At 40.8% G+C, this 21394-nt stretch overlaps 1 protein-coding gene across 5 annotated transcripts in view; it reads right to left on the bottom strand.

Moving 5' to 3' along the window:
* Positions 1-1472: 1472 nt before the first annotated feature.
* IL6ST (interleukin 6 cytokine family signal transducer) overlaps positions 1473-21394 on the bottom strand; it is a 35136-nt gene continuing 15214 nt past the window's right edge. For all 5 annotated transcript variants that reach the window (XM_042825792.1, XM_042825790.1, XM_042825793.1 and 2 more), the window contains exons 8-16: positions 17590-17672; positions 16291-16510; positions 12720-12893; positions 11938-12039; positions 11262-11408; positions 10226-10366; positions 8888-8984; positions 7944-8025; positions 1473-7150 (exon numbers count right to left, since the gene is read on the bottom strand). In XM_042825792.1, the coding sequence (XP_042681726.1) occupies positions 6431-7150; positions 7944-8025; positions 8888-8984; positions 10226-10366; positions 11262-11408; positions 11938-12039; positions 12720-12893; positions 16291-16510; positions 17590-17672 (1766 nt within the window). In that variant the 3' untranslated portion in view covers positions 1473-6430. The remainder of the gene's footprint in view (positions 7151-7943; positions 8026-8887; positions 8985-10225; positions 10367-11261; positions 11409-11937; positions 12040-12719; positions 12894-16290; positions 16511-17589; positions 17673-21394) is intronic.

Genomic DNA, 21394 nt, shown 5'->3' with positions numbered 1-21394 from the left:
GAGCAGGTCCAAAGAAAGCTGGTGAAGGGCTTAGAGAACATGCCCTATGTGGAGCGACTGAAGGAATTGGAGCTGTTTAGTCTGGGGAAGAGGAGGCTGAGGCAGACCTTAATGCTCTCTTCCAATATCTGAAGGGTGCTTGCTGCGAGAGCAAGGCTGGTCACTTCTCACTGGTGACAGGTGACAGGATGAGGGGAAATGGCCTCAAGTTGTGCCAGGGGAAGTTGAGGTTGGATATCAGGAAAAATTTATTTACAGAAAGGGTTGTAGAGCTGGAATAGGTTCCCCAGGGAGGTGGTTGAATCACCATCCCAGGATGTGTTTAAAAACCGTTTGGATGTAGTGCTCAGGGACATGATTGTGAAGGGTTGTTAGGGTAGTATGGCTAGGTCATGCTTTAAGGTCTCTTCCAACCTGAGTGATTCTGTGACTCTATGATTCTTAAAAATGGGTGTGACGTGTCCATGTTTCCAGTCACGAGGGACCGCACCGGGCTGCCATGACTTCTCAGATACCAATGAGCGCCAGGGTGTCAGCCAGTTCGTTTCCATCTCCTGTGGCCCGAGAGGCGCTGCCTCGAGTGGCAGCCTTCCTCCAGACCCGGGTACCGGCGGGAAATCGCCTCACAGCGTTTTTCCCCCGCCCGCGGAGCGCGGGGCTTTCCCAGGGAAGGGAGCGCAGGCGGGCGCTGCCCGGTGACGCAGCCGCTCGGCGCCGTTCCCTCGGGACCGAGGTCCCCGGGTTTGGGACGGGGTAAACGGCGCGGCCCGTGGCTTTCGGGGCGGGGATGTGCGCTGCCGCGGGGTCGGAGGCCTCCGCGGCGGGACCACGCGGAGACGGTGCGTGCGCGGCTCTCGGTCGTGCCTTCCTGCCGCGCTCAATCTCAGCGCGGGGGAAAAAGCTGCATCCGGTCCGCGGGAGCGCGTTTGTTCCGGATCGCACGGAATGCGAACGGGTCGCGCTGGGGCCCGGCATCCCCCGGCCCGGGCGTCGCCGCGCGATGATTCAGCGGTGGAGCTGAGTGAGAAGCGCTTTACCTCCGGCGCCGAACGTGGCCGGGAGGGGGAGGCGGAGGCGCGGCCGCCGGAAGGCCGCGCTGCGCTCTCGTCACGGGCGCGGCGGGAGTGAGGACTGGCGGGGGGTCGGCTGAGCCCTGCGAAAACGAACGCGCGACCGTAACAAAAACAAAACGCGGAGAACGACGCGGCTGAGGGCGGCCCCGGCTCGCGGCACGTCGCGCTGCCGCCCCGTCCGCCGGCGCTGCCCCGCGATGCGCACCTGGCGGAGGGGCTGGGCAAGGAGCGCAGGCAGCGCCGGGAGCGGCACCAACGCCTGTACCAAGGGACCCGAACCGCCCGGTGCTGCCACGCAGCGCGCAGCCCCGGCGGCAGCCGAGTGCCCCTGCCCGCACCGCGCCCGGGACGAACGGAAAGGGGAGAGAACGCCCCGCAACATCGACAGCGACTCCGAGCTTGGAATTTTGTTCGTTTTTTTTAATATCATGTAGTAGACAAATGCAACGTTCAGGCTCAGCTGGGTAACAAAGACATTCAAACGTTACAGTAAAAAGTAAATTGTAGAAAGCAGTCTATGACAATACATCTAAGACAATAAACATGCAGCTTGCAAAAGAAGTAAGGTGATGTAGTGCTGTGAAAACACTTCTGTATCGACAGCACACGCACCCACAGCTCAGCCGGCTGCCACAGCATGCGCTCAAAGCTGGCAGAGGTTACACATCAGCAGTAGCTCAGGCAGCCGTAACTCCATATGGTACATAATAAAATCTATTTAACGTTACATTCACTAAGTGTTCAGCATCAAGGCACTTTCCTTGTTAAATATCCCCATGTCTTACGACTACGCTTACCGAGATGTACATGGTGACATAACCTCAAGTACACCCTCATCCATTCTGCCCCACGAGAAGCACGTGGGGAGCAGACTGCCCACCACTGCGTGACATCGAATGAGTCCAGTCCGTTAAAAAGGCCACGGTGAGCCAAGCGGATCCATGAACGAATGTGCTTTGCTGTGAAGAGTGGCTGCTGTGAGCGGTTCCACAGTCAGCAGTTCCAGAAGCGCAGTGCATTTGGTGCAGGTCAGGGCAGAAGGAAGCTGCACTGCAGCCGGCCACTGCCAGCAGAGCCACGCACTCATTTCTCACTGATCACCAAGGCGTGCTCCTGCAGCACATCCACGATGTCATTGCCTGTGTCCTCCACCAAGCTGTCCCTGCACACACACACCCTGCCCCTCACTGCACACTGTCAGTTATTCATTGCCCACTCCACCACGCTCTGGCCGTAGTCATTAGAGTAGTCTGCAACAAGTCCTGTGGCCTTGAGGTGCATCCTTGCGCATAGAGTCAGCACTGCTCTGTCTTATGAATGGCTCAGATTGCACAAGTGCTATGAAGGGAACGACAGAGAAAGCAGATACATACATTCTAGCTTCATCTTAACTAATCCTTTCACTTTTAGGGAAAAGAAACGGGAGTTGGTGGATCAGCTGGAGAGTATGTGATTCTGCCATGCTCCAGACTCCTGCACCAGGCTCCCTGCAATACTGAGGGCAGGTGGTCGCCAGCGGGCTGCTCCGCCACAGGTGACGTGATAATTCTGCTGTTATAAACTGCTTCCAAATAACATTAAAGGCAAATACAGGAATATAAAATGCCTGTACGTATCCATCTAGCCAAGAGATCAGCATTTATAGGGAAGCAGGGAATTTTTAGGATCCAGCCATCAGTGGAACTTCTTAATGCACTTTAAGGAATGTACCTAAGTAGCTCTTAGTCACAAAACCGTCTCACAGAAGACAAACTGGTCTATTTAGTCCCTTTTAATGCATATAAATCACAACTGAATGCATACACATCCTGGAGGGGCTGACTACACCAGTTCTGAGTTGCTCTGAATTTCTAGATCTTATTGTGAAGTCAATAGGATAGCAGCGTATACTGACGTGAGTCTTAGATATTTAAGACCTGGCATTATTTAGATATGTTACCTAAGTTAAAGCAGCACGACTCCCACACTCCCTCAGTGTGCTCACAAAGCCATCTGGTGGTGCTCGCAATTTACAGTCAAAGCCTAAGCTGCCAAACCCTGGGGCAGGCATAGGGGCTCTCCCAGTGTTGAGAACAACAGCCCTTGCGAGCAAGGGGCAGCCACGGGGACACTGGGCCCTGTGCCCCAGTGATATGGCCAAAGTTTCTGCAAATCTGGATAAATTATCACTTGGCTGGGCTGCTGTCACACAGATAATCCTAAGCTAATTTAAGAACATTTCTGCTCTGCTGTCCTTCGCCCTTGTTAGCCTGATGCTTAGCAGGTAGTTTAGCTTAAAACAGTAACCAGAAACACAACCCCAAGACTTTTTCACTGCAACAGAAGATATTCCCATGCCAAGTGCCATGGAAACAAGCCAACACAGCCACAGCATCAACCCCACCAACCTCCTGTTCTAACAGAGCACACTGATCATCACTACAGAAATAACATAAGTACTTTTCTTGCAAACAGAGGAAGAGTTAATCTGCGCCTGAAAGCAGCTCCAAGTGTGATTATACAGGAGAAACATTTCCTTATTCACCACGCCTACCTGCTGTAGAAGGGAAGCAGAATGCTTGTCTCACCCATTATCCTATCCCTACTTGAAAAATTCCAGTCTGGGTAATCAAAATGGGCACTAAAGTGTCAATAGTAAAGTATAATTTTATTTTATTAATGCTTTTATTTAGTAAAGTGCACCATAGTTATTAAAAGAAAAAAAAGCTTTTCCTTTAGTTATCATGTTGAGGCCAAATTCAGAGAATTTCAGTGGCTTGATAAAATGCATTATGTACCCTCTAAAACCTGCGTGCAACTCTTAGATACAGCTCTGTTGCTGTAATGCATACTAAGTACAAAACCAAGTTAAACCCAAACGGTGTACAACACAGCACTTTGACACAAAGGTTTATGAAGTTGTAAGCAAACCTGTTACTCAGACTTTCTGTGGCTTCTGTAAGCTGTTCACCCACAAGTATCTCCTGCTTCATCTTCGCAATTTTATTCCTAGATGCATGCATGAGATAGAAAGAGAGAAAGTGAATCTGCCACACAGAACCCATGCCAGGATATTCTGCACAACTATGTGAGTTCATTACCACTGACCCCCCAAAAAGAGGGAATCACTTCAAAATTTAACTTACTTTGGAAATGGTTCATGGTTAACAGCAACTGAGAACAAAATGCTTTCCCTCTACATGACAGAAAGAGAACACTAACTTTAGGAACAACTGAAGTGGTCTCTCAGATATAACATATGTTACTGAAAGTTAGTATTGCTGGATCACAGATGAAAGATAGCATGTTTAAAGCAACACTCATTCAAGCTAAGCAGCCAGACTGTGGCCATAAAAATTGCAGCCCAAAACATTTCAGAGATCAGCAGAAGGTGAATGAGACAGCATGTGGCTGTAGGGCACTTTGAGTAAGCATGCACACTGACTTTCCCTTTTACTCATGGTTTCCATGGCCACAATGAAGTTTGACTGAAGAAGACACATCCATCCATGCACAAACTCACTGCTGCCATTTTCCAAGAGGAAATTCTGACAACAAGAATGCTCCTCCAGCCTTTGAAAAATCAGACACATCCTCCTCTGCCTCATGACAGCTGCAAGAAGAGGCTGAATGTGCTGAGGTGGCATAGGGAGGAAGGAAGGTGATCTGTTCTGAAGAAAAGTACAGTTACAGTAACCTGCAACATCACATTTTAGTTTAAAAAAAGTGCCCATACATGAAAAATACTGTAAGCAGAAAGGAACTGCAGAATGTTGAATGTTATTGAAGTTTAAGAACTCTGTTTTGAGTAGTCCAAATAGCATATTCTGAATTCACACTAGCACTGTTTCTTTGAAACAAAAGCATGAGAGGTGAACATCATACTTCCATCTGTTCTTCAAAGGCCTTTAGCAAGTGCTCTGCAGGACAGCAGCACCATGTATCACAGCACTGAAAGGTTCTGGAGGTCTCCCTTCTGCTGAAGGAGAATTAAAACTCTCTTTTTATTCTCACAGAACAGCATGTAGTGTTTTGAATGAAGGTTATTAGTGTCAAGTTAGAAAAGCTGACTAGACTAAGTTAAGAAAAACATCTACAAGAGTGTCGTAAAATTTCATCATTAGGGAAGAGGGCTATATTAATGCAATTGTATGTACCTGTAATAAAGCACAGACCATCTGAACAGGGCTGAACTGAGACATGAGGAATTTTAGCAGCCACAGATATTATCTGTGGATTATGCTGGATAACAGATTCATATTGTCAGTAACTGTCAATTTCAGGGTAGTTGCTTTTTTTTTTTTTTTTTTCTTTCTCCCCCTGAGCATTCAACGACTTGAGCACTTTGGTTTTTGCTATGTTCTGTTTCAAGGAAGTCCTGTAATTCTGTCCTGTATCTTCATAGTCAATCAGGAAGAAGATCCTATTCCCCTTCTCCTGAGCAGTTATAGGGACTGTGAAATCCGTCAGCCCATTATTTATCTCTCAAGCAGTACACTGCCAAGGGGGCACATATTGTACAAAGGCAATCAACATGACCGGAGGGATGCAGTGTCATCAGGAAGCAACTGGGGTTCAAAAATCTTTGACTGATTCCTCGTCTGCGTTTTCATCTGGATTCAACATTTAAACACAAAGGCTGAACTGTTGTGCATCCAATAGCAAGGCACACTTTTAGGCCAAATTATTATATACTTCATGTGCAAGCGTATCTAAATACAGAAGGAGTATCAGTGACTATAGTAGCACTCAGAGTCAAGCAATCATAGCATTTTTTACCTGCACACCATCACAACTTCTATGTAGGTTTTAAACGGGGATGCATGACTTGCACACTTGAGTTTGGTAAGTCTGAAACTGTGACACTGGGCCAAGTCAAAATTCAGAAGGTTAATCAAGCTGTTGAAAAGTGTATGATACAGTATTTTTATGCTTTAGAATACTGAACTTCAGTCTCATTTTTGCACAAAGATGCTCCAAGCAACCAAAGCTGGCTTTTTAGGCTTGTACACTGTCACAAATCAAAGTATTTCTTCTAGGAGGTCTGTTGGCCAATGTGATTAACTGAAACTTGCTATTTTCAATCATACGTAAATCGGATATGACAAGACAAAAAGCAAGGTAGCACATAGGCTTGTTCAGCTTTTCAGACAAATACGATTTCATGTAGTGCATAAAAGTAAGTCTCCAGTAGGTCTGGACTGCAGATTTTCCACGGAAACATAGTCCTTATTGTACTGTGTCAAATTATTCTTCACCTAATTTCAATATTTCTATCTGCATTCAGATAAAAATACCTAGCTTAATTTATCAGAAACACAGGAAAAAAAAAATGTGAACAGGCACTAACGAAGGCCTAATATAGCCAGTCTCTTCTCTCACTGAGGCATATAACCCCCTTGTCTCACAGTCTGCGGGAGGTAACTTTTTGGCATTTCATCAACTGATGGTACGTTTCCCTCCACTGTTTCAGGTCTCACAGTCTGTCCTTCAGTACTTGTCTGCAAAACATCTGGCAGAGCAGCTTCCTGTGTATCTTCTTCCAGATCGAAGCCTAGAGATCTCTGACCTGAGATCTGCAGCTGTGCAAACCCAGCAAGATCCTCCTCATTAGCAGAAATAATCTGCTTTGCTCTTTCCAAGAATGGCCTGTATGTCTTGGTTTCATCCTGACCACAATTCTGTTTGAAATACTGCTGCCTTTGTGGCATACCGTCACTCCCTCCAGCATGATCCTCTAATCTCTCTTCTGAATCTAGCAGAGGCTGAGTAGATTCAGACCTTGAAAAGACTTGTACAGGTGTTTGATCTCTGTAGCCATTAAGTACTACAGTTGAATACTGCACAGTGCTTGAAGTGTTTTGTGTAGTTTCACCTTCATCACTATCAGAGACGCTTTGCCTAGGAGAAGACATGCACGAGGATCCTCCAATACCACTGCTGTGCCCTTCTGAAGTACTTTTTTCCTTTTTGAGCAAATCGAAAGGTTTTAGATCTTGTTCTGAAAAAGACTTCTTGTCATCAGCTTCTATTTCTACGACACTCACATCTGTGAAACTGCCTTCTGGGTACATCTGATCTTTAGAACTAAAGTTGTGCTGAAAGAAAGAGAAGGATGTTGCCTAAGAGGAAGGTTATTTAAGTTGAAAACAAGCAAAATATTTAATAACTTATTTCCTTTTCTGTAGTAACTCCAACATTCTTTATACAGTTTGCCTCCTTACTGAGTGTGGCAATACCCTCCAACTATCTGTTACAGAATGAAAGATGTTGTTTTACATTCATAATTCCGTAAGCACTCTAAGCACTGCAACTGGATGTGCAAGCTTTGCTTTAATTTTTAATTGTTCTGAAGAACTGTAAACAGAAAACCATTCACTATGCAGTACGGACCATTCTGTACAGAGGCCATGCACACATACTCTCAATAGCATGTTCAAAATCAGAGCTTAAGAAGATGTTAGACACTTTACTGAACAGAATTTCTTGTCATCCATCCCACACAGGGCACAGATTTTTCTGCCACACTTAGCATCCGTATTTTAGATCTCCCTCTCTTTCACACTTAACTGTACAAAGCATTAAGAATCATAAGCTGTTTAATTAGTACTGTTTTCCCATTAATGAGTATAATAATCGGGGCTTGGCCCTCCAAACTAGTAAATTCAAGCTCTATGCTGTGAACTTGTGCTAAGGATCATATATTTCTAACACTGGACCTACATGACAATTAAGTCTTCTAGCCGTATCATATAATAATGTTGTGAAACTTACATCCAGTCTTATTTTGAACTCATAATTCTGTGTATTTCAGAAGGGAGAAGACTCCCTCTGATTAGTTTGAGGTCTTCTATATTAGGAAAATTAAGGATGCGGAAAAATGAGTATTACCTTAGCTGGAACTTGCGGGGACCACTGAGCAATGTTACTCTTGGATGGATCAGGGACGTTAGGCCAGATATGCTTTTTAATTCTGCAGAAGATTAAAAACAAGATTAAAAGACGCACTTCTAAATTCCTATGTGGATAATCTATTGCTATGTGGATGAGCAAATATTTAGTTAGAAAATATTACCTACGTTGGTATAAGCATACACTTTCATTATTCTGAGGTACTATGAATATCACAGCAAACTTCACAACTAAAAACAAAACTTGGACATGTTCCAAGATGGCTTTTTCAACTATAGTCCATCAAGAATTGATTTTAGAAGCAGCAGGGATGTCAGAATGAGGAGGACAAATAGTTTTTTTTAAATCAGAAAGAAATGTTAGTTGACTGGGGACATGTAAGAGATGCTCTTACTCAGGGAAAACACTTCAGCTCTCAGATAAAGCCACAGAGAAGAACTCTGAGGTAAAATGAGCTGGAAGAGCACACGATATATGCCACTACATACTAAATAAGAACTGAGTAAACTTAAAGTTTGCTAACACTAAATAGCTTGAATATAGTTAAACAGAATATTCTGTACTTTATGAAATGAAAGCCACCATTTTAGTCTCATCTGCTGACTTACGAAACAACACAGATGGTATATCCTAATAAAAACCTAACAAACCTAACCCTAACCAAGACTAGCACGAAATTCTCTTGAAGATTGATCTGTGGGACATTGTTTCAGTGATAATGATTCTCAGTAATAAACAAAATCAGTACAGAAAAGCCCTTGATTTTTCAAGAAAAATATAAAGATGTTTATTAATAATATGTTTTACTTTTTTCTTCCAAAGTAGCTGTAGAACACTTACATGTTCATAATGAATTATTGCCATATCTCATGTTACACCAAGACATACCAAGAAGAGGAAAGAAAGGCTTCTTTTACACTTACAAGTCACGTTTGTTGAAGCAAAACAAAACTCCAAGGAGTACAATCAACAGGAATGCTAGACACACAGGTACAACTATGGCTTCAATTTCTCCTCTCCCTGAGAAAAAAAAAAAACACAAAGCATTTTCCTTGAGAAAAAAAACCAAAGCACTTACAGCCCTTTTTGGCATAAAAGAAAATCAGCAGCAGCACACAGTTCCTTACAGGCAGGGACAATCTGAAACCAAACACATAGCATAGCCACAAGATTCAGCTTCAGAAGAATCTCTTACCTCTATGAAAAAATCCTTGTTTTTAAACTTAAGAAAAGCTCAGTTCAAATAATCTAATGCCTTGCATCAATAAAAACCACAGATTGCTCTAGAAGCTGTAATGTTACAAATAATTTTTATAATTTAGGCAGATACAATTTCTAAGTGAATGCATCCGTGGTCCAGTTTCAGAGACCTACCATTTGCAGTATCATTATCATGACCAAATAACTAATTAAGTTATCAGTTTATTCTGTACATCAAAACATCCTTTACCTATAAACACTTAAAACTGCATTGTTGGCATGTATCCCTTCCCAAATGATGCATATATTTTATAAGTAAACCTTACAGAATGCTTAGGGAAGAGCAACACTATCCTGAAAAAAAAAAAAAAAAAACACCTAATGTTGCTGCTCTTACCATTATAAACAGAAAGCTCTGTAAATCTGCACATACAAGTTTGACTCTTCATAATGAGTTTCTGTAGAGAACTGTAACAAACTAATTGCCATTAAAATAGGAATGTCGAAGCCGAATAAGAGTTGTAAAGAATGGCATGTGCTGACAGGCATCCACATCAACAGGTTGAGATTCCCAGCCCAAACTTGCAACATAGCAGAGCACCCCAATAAAGCAAATGAAGGCAACCTACATTCAGATTAAAATAAAGATTCTAGACAATGTCTTTGAGACAAGAATAGGAGCCATCCAGTAAGGATAAGGATACAGTGACATTGAGAAAATTCTAATTACTCACACAAAGCAGGCCATTCACTGTACTCTAAGCAATACACAAGAAGCACATCTCAAGCCAGCATGTTTGCCACATGAGGAAAATTCAGAAAACATGCAGAAGACACAGCCCAAAGGAATTGTAAATGAATTCAAATAATAAAAAAAGTCAAATATCCTTTTGTGCTTGAATGTTAGACAGTTTCTTGCACTTTGTGAGTATGATGAACAACTGAAATACTTTTTTTTTTTTTAAATCATCTTCCTCTCCTATCAGATTAGAAATTGAGCCCTGCTATACTGTTGCAACATCAATTCCTACTTCTGTTGATTTTTCCCAATTCTTCCTTACCAAATTTCTGTGTAGTGAAAGTAAAATCAGGACCACTTCTGCCTCCTTCATCTGTGTATGCCATCATCCGCACAGTATACAGTGTGTCACTGGTTAGAGAAGAGAGGGTATACTCTGTCTTGGATGGATCCACTGACACAGCTGAAGAGAAGAAAAATATACTAGTTTTCAGTATGGTTTACTAGATTTCCATAAACACAAAGGCATTAAGACATTACATCTTAAGAAACAACAGCTTCTGTGCAACGTGTGGCTGCACGGAAAACAACCGTCACAGAAAGATTACAAATGTGTACAATGAATGCTGAGGTTAATTTGTTTCTGTTCATGTTTGAATTTATTCCTTCTATGTGATAATTCATTTGTCAATTTGCTATTTTTTCAGGAAGCAAACTGAAAGTAAAACTGAAGCTTAAAGGCCTCTAATATGCAAAATACACAGTTAGCTAGAAAAAAAATCTAGTGGATAACGAGAACTAAATTGTTCTTCCAGCTTATGTAGATCTAAAAAACCCCACCTTTCTACAGTGTCATCTCCCTGTCTTTGTCTGGTGCTCATAGAGACTATGAAGAATGAAAATGCACTTCAAGCAAAAACACAGTTTTAAATAAATAAATAACTAATCCTTCGCAGACTGAATGGTCTAGCTTCATCTTCAGTCTCAGAATGGTTGAGGTTGGCAGGATCTCCTGATGGTTAGTCAGAACCTCCTGTGTTCCAGCTTGTGCCCATCTTGTTACATAGCCTCCTTATTCTGTATTTAGACAGACACATGGACTACAATAACTGCCAATCAGCCTTCAGAAACCAAACTCAGTAGCCAGTTATACAAAGACCGCATGTTCTTAATTCTTTATTGTTAAATTTCTTCTGTTGACTGCATGGGAGAGCTACACCTCTAACACCAGCTTTATGTCATCAGAATAAGACTGACAAACATACTTGAGGCTGTTTCTTTTTTTCCAGGAACATGTATTAGGAAGGAAACAGACTGAGTACTTCAACACCACAAAGCATGTCTCTGCCTTCTGTTACCTGTTTCATTTCCATCGACAGTTTTGTACAGTATTGTGTAACTTCTGATGAATCCATTTTGCTCATCTACTGTGAGATGGTTCCATGTCAAAACAGCTTCAGCTTTTCCTACTTTTTTTGTCTGAACAGTTGGTCCTTTTGAAGGACCTGTAATGGTAGATGAACATTATTTTCTATTGCATATCCTCCCATCCATAAAAGTAGTGCATTAATGAGAACTGGATTGCTATTTCATAAAAGCTTCAATAGAATAGCTGGGCTAACTTATCTATAAAGCATTATTTTAACACAACATTATTTTCAGGCAATACAGCAATTTCAAAGAAGCTTTAAAAGGAATATCTAGAAAAATGCATGAAAAAGTAACCGGCACTCGAAGTCTTCCACTGAAGTCAATTACTCCTGACTTCATATTTGGAATCTCAAATAAATCAAAGAACTAATATTATGTTGATAAAGTAACAAAATCCTGTGCTGGCAAAGGGTAACTCATACAAAGCCATCTATTTAATTAAATACTGTATACTAGCAGAATGGATGTTAAAATAGAGGAAAAAAAATTTATATCAGATGGCCCTTATGTGTAGAGCCACTGTCAATTATGCATGAAAGCAAAGGTTTCACTATTTTAGCCAAGATGTCAGTGAATGTGCTCCAGGGTGACTTTTGTACTCACGATCCTGCTGAAGGTAAGCCTTCACAGACTGTCCACTTCCCTGGCCATCAGCATACAGAGGGTACACAGTTATCAAGTAACACTTGAATGGCTTAATGTCACCTAATAAAAGGAATTTTAAGATAAGTTGTGTCAGAGAGTTAAATTTCTCACTATCTATGCCATTTACCTTAGATGCAGGGTCCCAAGCCTTGTCTGTTTTGTTAAATGCTCTTATAACTAATGCAGTAGATTGTTATTCTAGAGCTCATTTACATATTGCTCCAAAGAAATAACTAAGAGAAAAAGTGATTCATTAAAGTATAAGCAGACTTCAGAGATTTCTGGCTGTTTTCCTAATTCATTCTAATTAAGACTTTAACTGCCTACAACACTGAAACACATAATTATAGATGTGAGCCACTGATTACCATCTGAACAGAACTGTAAAGTTGATTGAGTTTCACTGTTTGTCCTAAAGATGCATGACAATTTGATATGGAAGGACCTCATCCTTTTTATGATTTCAGTCGCTCCCAAGAATGAAGAGATTAAAAGCAAAATGCAGATAAGACTTCTTTTAGTTTAACATGAATTTATTTCAAAATGTAAAAATGAGTTGATTTGGCAAAAATATAGGTATTTCCATATACTTGTGATAAAATAAGACTAGTCCCTGCATTACTCCAGATTCCCACCCTATAAAGAGAAACCTAGTTACCATGAATATATTATTCCCTTTGAGAATATTCACTAGGTTCTTAGTGTTCTACAAGATATTTGCAAACTTGTAAGACAAGTACCTTTTAAGTATGTTCCTTGAATGTTTCCTGGTTCTACCTGCCACTCTGTGATGCCACCTGAGCTGTTAGACATCAGACTCCATTCAATTACGTATTTAAGAACATTATTAGGAGCAGTCCATCCTACCCACAATTTGCCATCTTTAGGTAGTGTTCTAATATTCCTCACAGGAGCTGAAATGAAAGAAAATAGAAAAGTACTAAACATTGACATTTCTTCCATTAGATAGTCAAAACAGCAGCTGTCTTGTCAAATGAAGATACTTTTGATTATTGTAATGGTGACAACTTGACAGAACCTAACAAAATGTTATCATTTGCTGAAATTTAGAAGGTTACATTTGAATTTGTATCAGAGAGACAAACAACACTATTCAACAACTGTAAATTAGACACACTTTTTCTTTTATATAGTAAGTTGTCTTATTGCACAATAAAGAGTTACAATATTTCTTCCAAACTAAAGGGTCTGTTTCACAGTAAAATAAAATCTGCAGACCTTCTAAATTCCCATTCCAATCCTCAATATACTCTCGTATCTTATGAAGTCCTTCCAGCTGCAATACTACTATGTTGAAGCATATCTTTAGTTGGGTCATTTAGTAGTTTTAGGATCTGTGGCTCTCCCCTAGTGTTTATGCACCAAGTATCAGACCCACTGATGATTTAATTTTTGTTACCTATGCTCCTCATTCTTGGATTGTGTAAGAGTGTAAGAGGCTAGACTCAGCAGATGAGGGCAGTAAGAAGAAACCAGCCTGCATTTACTACCACCAGTGCGCAATAAAAGGAACACGATAAAAAGGAAAACGAACAGAGTTGTCTGCTTCCACCATTTCACAAGATACAGGAAACACCAGAGGGTAAGACAAGGACAGGATCAGAAAGGGGAGGTGAGTGGGAGGGAATACCACAAAGCAGAAGGAAGAAGAACAATAGCTAAACTGAATATACACAGAGTAGATGACACTTGCTTCCCCAAATATTTTATTTTTAGAAAACAGAAATGTCTGCTATTCTAGAAGAAATAAAAAAATACAGTGCACAGTTGCTCTGTGGACCACAAAGAACAGTAAAATAACACACACATCTTGCAATTAATTCATGAATGCATAAAATAGTCATGAATTCCGGTATATGTAAGTTGCTCAAAAAGTAATGCCTCCTATTTTTGGAGCTTTTTTAAGCTGCTGAGAGAAGCTTGAGGATTAGCTAAAAGGGGACTGGGGCAGTTAGTGGATGGAGTGGGTGTACAAGTTGTAGCTCCCTCTGTCCCTTCAGTGAATGATACTTAATGAAGAAGGAAAGCCAATCTCATAAACACATGGCTGCGAGGCTGGTGCAAACAAGAATTTCATCTTTTTTGACCAGGGGGTGGTTTACTCAGCACCTGGCCTGGTGGCTGCTGATGGGTCTCACCTGTCTCAAAGGGGGAGCAGGATCCTATCCCAGGAGCTGGCAGGGCTTGTAAGAAGAGAGAAGAGGAAGGATAAAACCAGGCCTGCTAGAAATGTGCCTAGGGGAAAGACTATGGGACTGGAGTTGAGACAGGCAGCTCAGCTGAAGTGCATCTACACCAATGCACACAGCATGGGCAACAAACAGGAAGAGCTGAAACCCATCATGCAGTAGACAAACTTCCTGATGCAGCTGGTAGGAGAGCCTACTAAGGGAGATACCCTGCTAGAATCTCATCTACCTGCAGGGTCATAAAGAGGATCTAGGGAACCACTGTTAGCCTGAACTCAGCGCCAAGAAAAGTTATAGAGCAGATCATTTTGAGGGAGATCACATGGCATGTGAGGGCCAGCCAGGAAATCAGATCTAGCCAGAATGGGTTCATGAAATGCCTTGACCAACCTGATTTCCTTTGATGACTCACCTGGAAGATGAGGGAAAGGCTGTTGATCTAGTCCATCTAGGCTTCAGCAAAGCCTTTGACACTGTCTCCCACAATACTCTCCTGGAGAAGCTGGCAGCCTGTGGCTTGGACAGGTACATTCGTTGCTGCGTAACAAACTGGCTGGAAAGCCAGGACGAGAAGTGATGAATGAAACTACAACCAGCTGGCAACTGCTCATGAGCAGTGCTCCCCTGGAGTAAGCACTGGGGCCTGTTCTCTAATATATTTACTGATGACCTGGATGAAGGCACTGAGTGCACCCTCAGTAACCTTGCAGATGACACTAAGTTAGCAGGAAACATCAACCTGCCTGGGGGTAGGACACCGCTAGAGAGAAAGCTGGACAGGCTGGATAGCTGGGCTGAGGCCAATGGGATGAAGTTCAACAAGACCAAGTGCTGGGTCCTGCATTTTGGTCATAACAACCCCAGGCACCGCTACAGGCTTGGGGCAGAGTGGCTGGAAGAGGAAACAGACATGGGGGTTTAGGTCAATACTTGGCTGAACATGAGCTAGCAGTGTGCCCAGGCGGCTAAGAAGGCCAAAGGCATCAAGGCCTGTATCAGAAATAGTGCTGCCAGCAGGAACAGGGAAGTGATCATCCACCTGTACTCAGCCATGGTGAGGCTGCACTTCAAGTATTGTGTTCAGTTTTGGGCCCCTCACTATAACAAAGACATTAAGACCCCAGAGCATGTTCAGAGAAGGGCAATGAAGCTGGTGAGGGGTCAGAAGCACAAGTCTTATGAGAAGCATTTGAAGGAGCTGGAATTGTTTAGTCTGGAGAAGACAAGGCTCAGAGGTAACCTTATTGCTTTCCATAACTATCTGAAAGGAGGTTGTGGTGAGGTGAAGATTGGCCTCTTCTCCCACATAACTAGCAATAAGACTAGAGGGAATGGCCTCAAGTTGCACCACAGGAGACTCAGGTTGAATGTTAAGAAATATTTTTTCCTCCTAGAGAGTGGTTAGGTGCTGGAACAGGCTGCCCAGGGAAGTGGTGGAGTCACTGCACCTGGAGGTGATCAAGAAACATTTGGATGTCGTACTGGGGACCTGGTTTAGTGGGAAATACTGGTGATAGGTGGATGGTTGGACTGGATGCTCTTGGATGTCTTTTCCAACCTCGGTGATTTTATGATTCTATTATTTATTCCCAAGGAAACCACAACATCTACAAAGAGGACAATAACATTATTTGGTAGAGCAAATAGCTACAAAACACTGTTTTTGAACACAGTTACCACCATTAGCTGTGCTGGAAGAATTAAATGACACATCTTTGCTTCATAAGCACTTCCATGTCACATGTCAGTTTGTCAGACCTTCCCTCTACTGCCACCAGTCACGCAACAATGAAATGTAAAGGAATATTGGAAGATTCAACTTCTACTTCTGCCCCATCCACCAACAGGTCTCTGATGTCACAGACCAGCACTCTAAAATAGGAGGCATTACTTTCAGAACAGCCTGTGTTCAAACTGCAGCATAATTAGAAGGAGTAAAGAGCGCACACGCATTTAACAGTATTACAACTCTATGTTAATGTAAAAGGTATAATTTTACAACACTGAATATTTTTTTTTTTTTTTTTTTTAAATCAGGGAAGACACAGAGATTCTATTATTCTACGCATCTGAATGTTAGAGAAGTTATTGTAACACTAACCTTTTGAATTACTTGATGGAATAAGCAGAACTGATGGAGGGGATGCCCCAACTCTGTTATGTGCAATCAGAGTCACTTCGTAAGTTCCATTTGGCAGCTTTAATGTAAGGCTTGTGGTAGTAACGTTGTACCTCCATGGCGGATGGGAGAGAGGTGGTTTAGCTCTGACAGTCACTTCATACTGCAAGATCACTCCATTGGCTTCAAATGGCTCTAGTGTCTGTCAAAAATACATTTTTTTGTTATATCAATACTGAACAAATGTGACAACCTTTATTAGCTTCAAAGCATAGTTTAATGGTTTAGAACTGAGAGAAAGACCCGTATATAAACAAGTTACATGATTAAGAGAATTGCAAATGGGTTTAGAGTTCATTTCTGTAAAACAGTACTCTCTAGAACTATTTCTTGTTTAAATCTTCTCACTTGACTCATAATCCTATCCAGCTGTCTAACAAAAACACCTCTGTCAAGATTTCTGACGCTGTGTGGAAAAAACTACATTTTCTACAACTTCACAACGCAATGACATCAAAAGAATTTCATTTTATAGATTGGGTTGACCTTAAATGCAAAACAGAATGAGCAATTTTATTATAAGTAGAAAAATATTTGTGTCTATATTATCTGTAACAATATTAACTGTCAGTGAACATTGAGAAAATGGTTAGACAGGGTGAACTTAAGTAACACCAGCTTTCCAGTTCTAAGCTAATTAATCATGTCAGAGTGGCATGTCACATACAAGTTAAATCAGAAAAGGATCCACATACAGGGAAGTTCACCTAAGGCATCTATTAAGAGAAAAATACTAATAAAAGAAAGCTAGATCAAATATAACAAAGTTCAGAAACCAGAAGAAAGCAGGAGATGGGGATTGATCATTGCATTCACTTTCACAGTGAGCCTACTCTATGCAAACACACAGAGCTATATTTAATAAGTCTGGTCTCTGGAATATCTCTAGGCTTAATGGATTTTGCAGCTGAAGGATTCCTGTATGATAGATCAGAAGGTGGAATGTCAAACTTTACTATGTGCAAGGGAGTTTCCAATTCCACACACTGCCTATGAAGACAGCAAGAGGGAAATCTTGAAGTGGATTCTGGATTACTCACAAGCCTTAAAATCTTACTTTCAGCATACTTACTAGATTAAGAAGTTATGAAAAAATTAAGTTATTTCTTGTATCGATAACTGTTCAATCCCAGATATCTACTAAATCTGTTGAGGTAAGCTTCCACATAAAATCATTTTAAAAATAATATTCAATTTCTGCAGTTTAGCACATTGTTTTACCTTCCACATCAGTCGTACAGTCCAAAAAGCTGGTGAGGGAGATGCATCAATGGTCCTCCATACAGTTGGCCCTTTAGATGGTTCTAAAAAAAAAAAGAAAAAAAGAAAGAGTTGTTTCCTTACTTCCCTGAGAAGAAAGAAGGCTTAGATATGTTAAGTGAAATAACTTAATGGAAAGGTTTCTTGAAGGGATGAATGAAATACCAGTTCTGCTCCAAACTCACAATATCAAAGTGAACATCACCACACTGAGCATCAGTGACAATGGCCAAACTTGTCAGGGCTAAGGCACAGCTAAATCCACAAAGTGCAGCTTGTGTTCAGAAGCACGATACCACGCTTCTGCATACTGACAACCTTACTGCACTTGGTAACCACTACACCTTCCCTACCACTCAACATCAAGTCACCTCAAAATGGCAACTACAGAATAGTTAATGAGGAGACTGGTTTCTCCCATGAAAAAAATACCCTTTTATTACAAAAACATTGGAGGAATTTGAATAACAGAACTGCAGTATTTTTTGCACAATGCTACAATACTGTAGGGAACCTGCTTTGGCAGGGGGGTTGGACTCGATGATCTCTGGAGGTCCCTTCCAACCCCTACAATTCTGTGATTCTGTGAATAGTTTTTGCTGTCAGTACCATTAGAAATTTAAGCAGTACTTCCATTGTAAGTTTCAATTAAACACAGAATGAATCTATCATAGTGCATAAAGTAAGAAAAAATGGCTAACTCTTGGCAAGGACTTTAACCACAAGGGAAAAAATAGGTCTTGAAATGCATTTAGATTTATAATCTTGCTAGACTGTGTTTGTGCGGGAGTTCTTTTATTGCATTTTCAAAGTTAATAATTAAAAGTTTTGGCATTTTCACATCTAAAAAGTGATGTCAAGTCTACAGGGTGCATCTTGCCTGTGCCTCATATGCTCTACATCAGGAGGAAAGAGCTGGGAAATGAGGCCAAGTTCTTTATCTTATTTCAGTACACAGCTTTGATTCACAGAAAGTGGAAGCAGTACACACACATACACACACACACTTAATGCAGATCACGACTGCAACATGACCTGCCTCATGTTCTTTTTCTACATTAACACCTTGGCTCTCAGGCTAAAATAAAATATAGATGCTCAATCACTAACAGCGGTTTACTTTTTCCTTTGCAAAGCAAGCTGCAACAGCCAAGCAGCAATGCAGTCTAGCAAGCAGGAAATTCGAAACTCCCATTGCTCAGTTTGAGATAGTAACCACAGAACACATCTCTTCCATGCAACAGAAAGCAGAAAAGCACTGTCACTGAAGTTGAAAAAAGTGGCTAGGCTATTGAAAGAATATTTTTATAATACCTCCCCAGAAAAAAATAATTTTTGACTAGAGCTGAAGGCAAGTAAGGCAAGTCATTTCATACTTACAAATTCCACTCTGCTTAATGGCAGGTTCTACCTACAAGTGTTCTTTCTGCTCAAATGTAAATTCAACCTAAAACTTCATTTCCTAAGAGCTAGTTAGTTAGGATAAATAAGGACAGACTTCTGACCCAGTGCAGTAGTGTTTTGAAATAAAATTCTTTACTGTTTTTACACTGTTTAGAGACAGATGTACTGAAGTACTTGGAAGGCACTAAAGAACTAATTAGAAACTGCCAAAGGAAGACCAATCAAAAAAGACTAAAAGCACAGAGAAGGGGAAAAAAAAAAATAGACTTAGAAGCTAAACAAATACCACAAAGCGTATATAGTGTTCTGAGAAAAAAAAGAGGTTCCCTGTCAGCTATCAAGTATGGAAGTAGAAGTCAGTGCACTGTCTTCATATTGGATAGGATCATTATGGAACAGATATAAAGCTAACATTGCAAAGTAGAAATGAAACAGAACCAAACCAAACTACAATGGTTTCACACCTCACAATGCAAGAATTTGAGAAGTTTCTAACTAGTAATAACCAAGTTACTTGAGAAATAAGGCTTAAAATCCCAACAGTGCTTATTTTTCTTTAAAGCCAGAAATCAGCATGTGATTTCCAATTCTGCTGCTGGTGATTTACAAGGAAACCAATCAAGCTTCTAAAAATCAAATTGCTCTGAAGGTAACTTATTCTTGCAATCCCCAGAAATCACTAGATATACAACTGTAATACACACAATCACATAGCTAGTCTCTTCTGCTGGACAAAAATACCTTTAGCTACAGTTGCTATTTGTGGGTACAAAATATATGTTTCCTGATAAGGATTATGAAGTAAAGCTGCTAAATCATTTCAAAATTGTCAGAATTCTCACATTACTGTTCAGCATCAATACCATACATTTGTGTCTTTGCCATTAATGTAGCATGTCACCAGGACATTTTGAACACAGAGTGTAAGCACTGTGCAATTTTCTAGAATACTGGTCTAACAGTCTTAAACAAAACATACTGCCTGAAATTCAGTTTTCTAATTTGATTATACAGGCAATAATAATGGCAGAAGTAACTTAAACACCCAGCCATTTCATTTAACATTTGCAGCAGGTAGTTGTGTAGTTTTCATATAGGTTTTGCTGATCCTGTGAACTGGATTTCCTTGTCTGAGCCTTGTACTTAGTAATAAAAAAAAAAAAAAAAAGATAAAGAGAATGAGAGACTTCTTGAAGTCCTTTCCTGCTCAAGTTATCCTTTTAACTCTATATATTTGCAAGTTTATCTAGCTATTTGCAGGAGGTGACACCACCACTGAAGATGTAAGCAAACTCAGAACAGAGTTTCACTCTCAACTAATCTATAAGTAACAAAAGTACTGACTAATTAGCAAGCAATACAAAGGAAGAATGAATATTCTGTTTTCACTAGGAGGTACAACTACAGACATTTGTTGAACAGAAGAGACTATATTAACACTTACTAAAAGCACAGCAGACCATAACAAGAAATTAGTTCACTTTAGCTGTAGCAAGAAACATATCATTGCAAGGTGTTTTGACACCAACAGAGGTTCAGATTCAAGAAGATAGCATTTTGCACCTCTTAAAAGATATATTTAATATTTAACATTCTTAAGTTAGTTCCAGTCCAGTCTAACAGATGGGTCATTCAAATGAATGACAAATGTTCAATGGATCACAGAACACTGATGAACATCAACAAAGTCTGGGCTTGTATCTGGAGACAATGGTTCAAATCTTATGGATGAACACAGTGCAGCAGACTGTTAGAAATTTGTTTGTCCCATTAAACAGCAGTACGCATATATTTAGACTGTGTTTGTATACACATTTCACAGCTTGCTTTCCATTTGATGGAAAAAATGTAAGAATCCAGCCTTATATCCTAGAAGGTTTTGCAGTAACAATCATATGGATGTGATTTTAATGTCAGTGTTCCAATAATTATTGCTCACTTACTGTTTTGCAATTTGAGTTTACAGTTGCTACAGGAAATGCTAAGGCGTAAAATGCTACAAAACAATAAAAATACGTAACAGAAAAATGCTAAACATAGTATGCTCAACTAATAGTTTTGGCAAAAACTCAGTGGCAGAAGGAACCGCCACCGTACTTAAACACAAACTTGCAGGAGTGCCTCACTAGCAGGATATACTGAAATTACTTCCATTAGCTGTAAAAGCTAATACATACAGTAGCAAGGTGAGGTGTAGCTACTTTTCAAATAATGTACGTGTTCATGAGAAACTGGAACCAAACAATGCTGCTACGAAATACAGAATGCACTGAATACGTATTTTAATGGAAGATGCCCCAGTGCAGTGACGGTCTTAGTACTATTGTCCTGAAGGAATATGACAGTCTATGATTAAATAGCA

The sequence above is a fragment of the Centrocercus urophasianus genome, unplaced genomic scaffold, assembly GCF_019232065.1.
Source record: "Centrocercus urophasianus isolate 14NV4802_14NV808 unplaced genomic scaffold, USGS_Curo_1.0 seq_25, whole genome shotgun sequence".
In the NCBI taxonomy this organism is placed as follows: domain Eukaryota; kingdom Metazoa; phylum Chordata; class Aves; order Galliformes; family Phasianidae; genus Centrocercus; species Centrocercus urophasianus.
The sequence above is the reverse complement of the archived record's forward strand: the minus strand, read 5'-3'. Positions and strand labels throughout refer to the sequence as shown.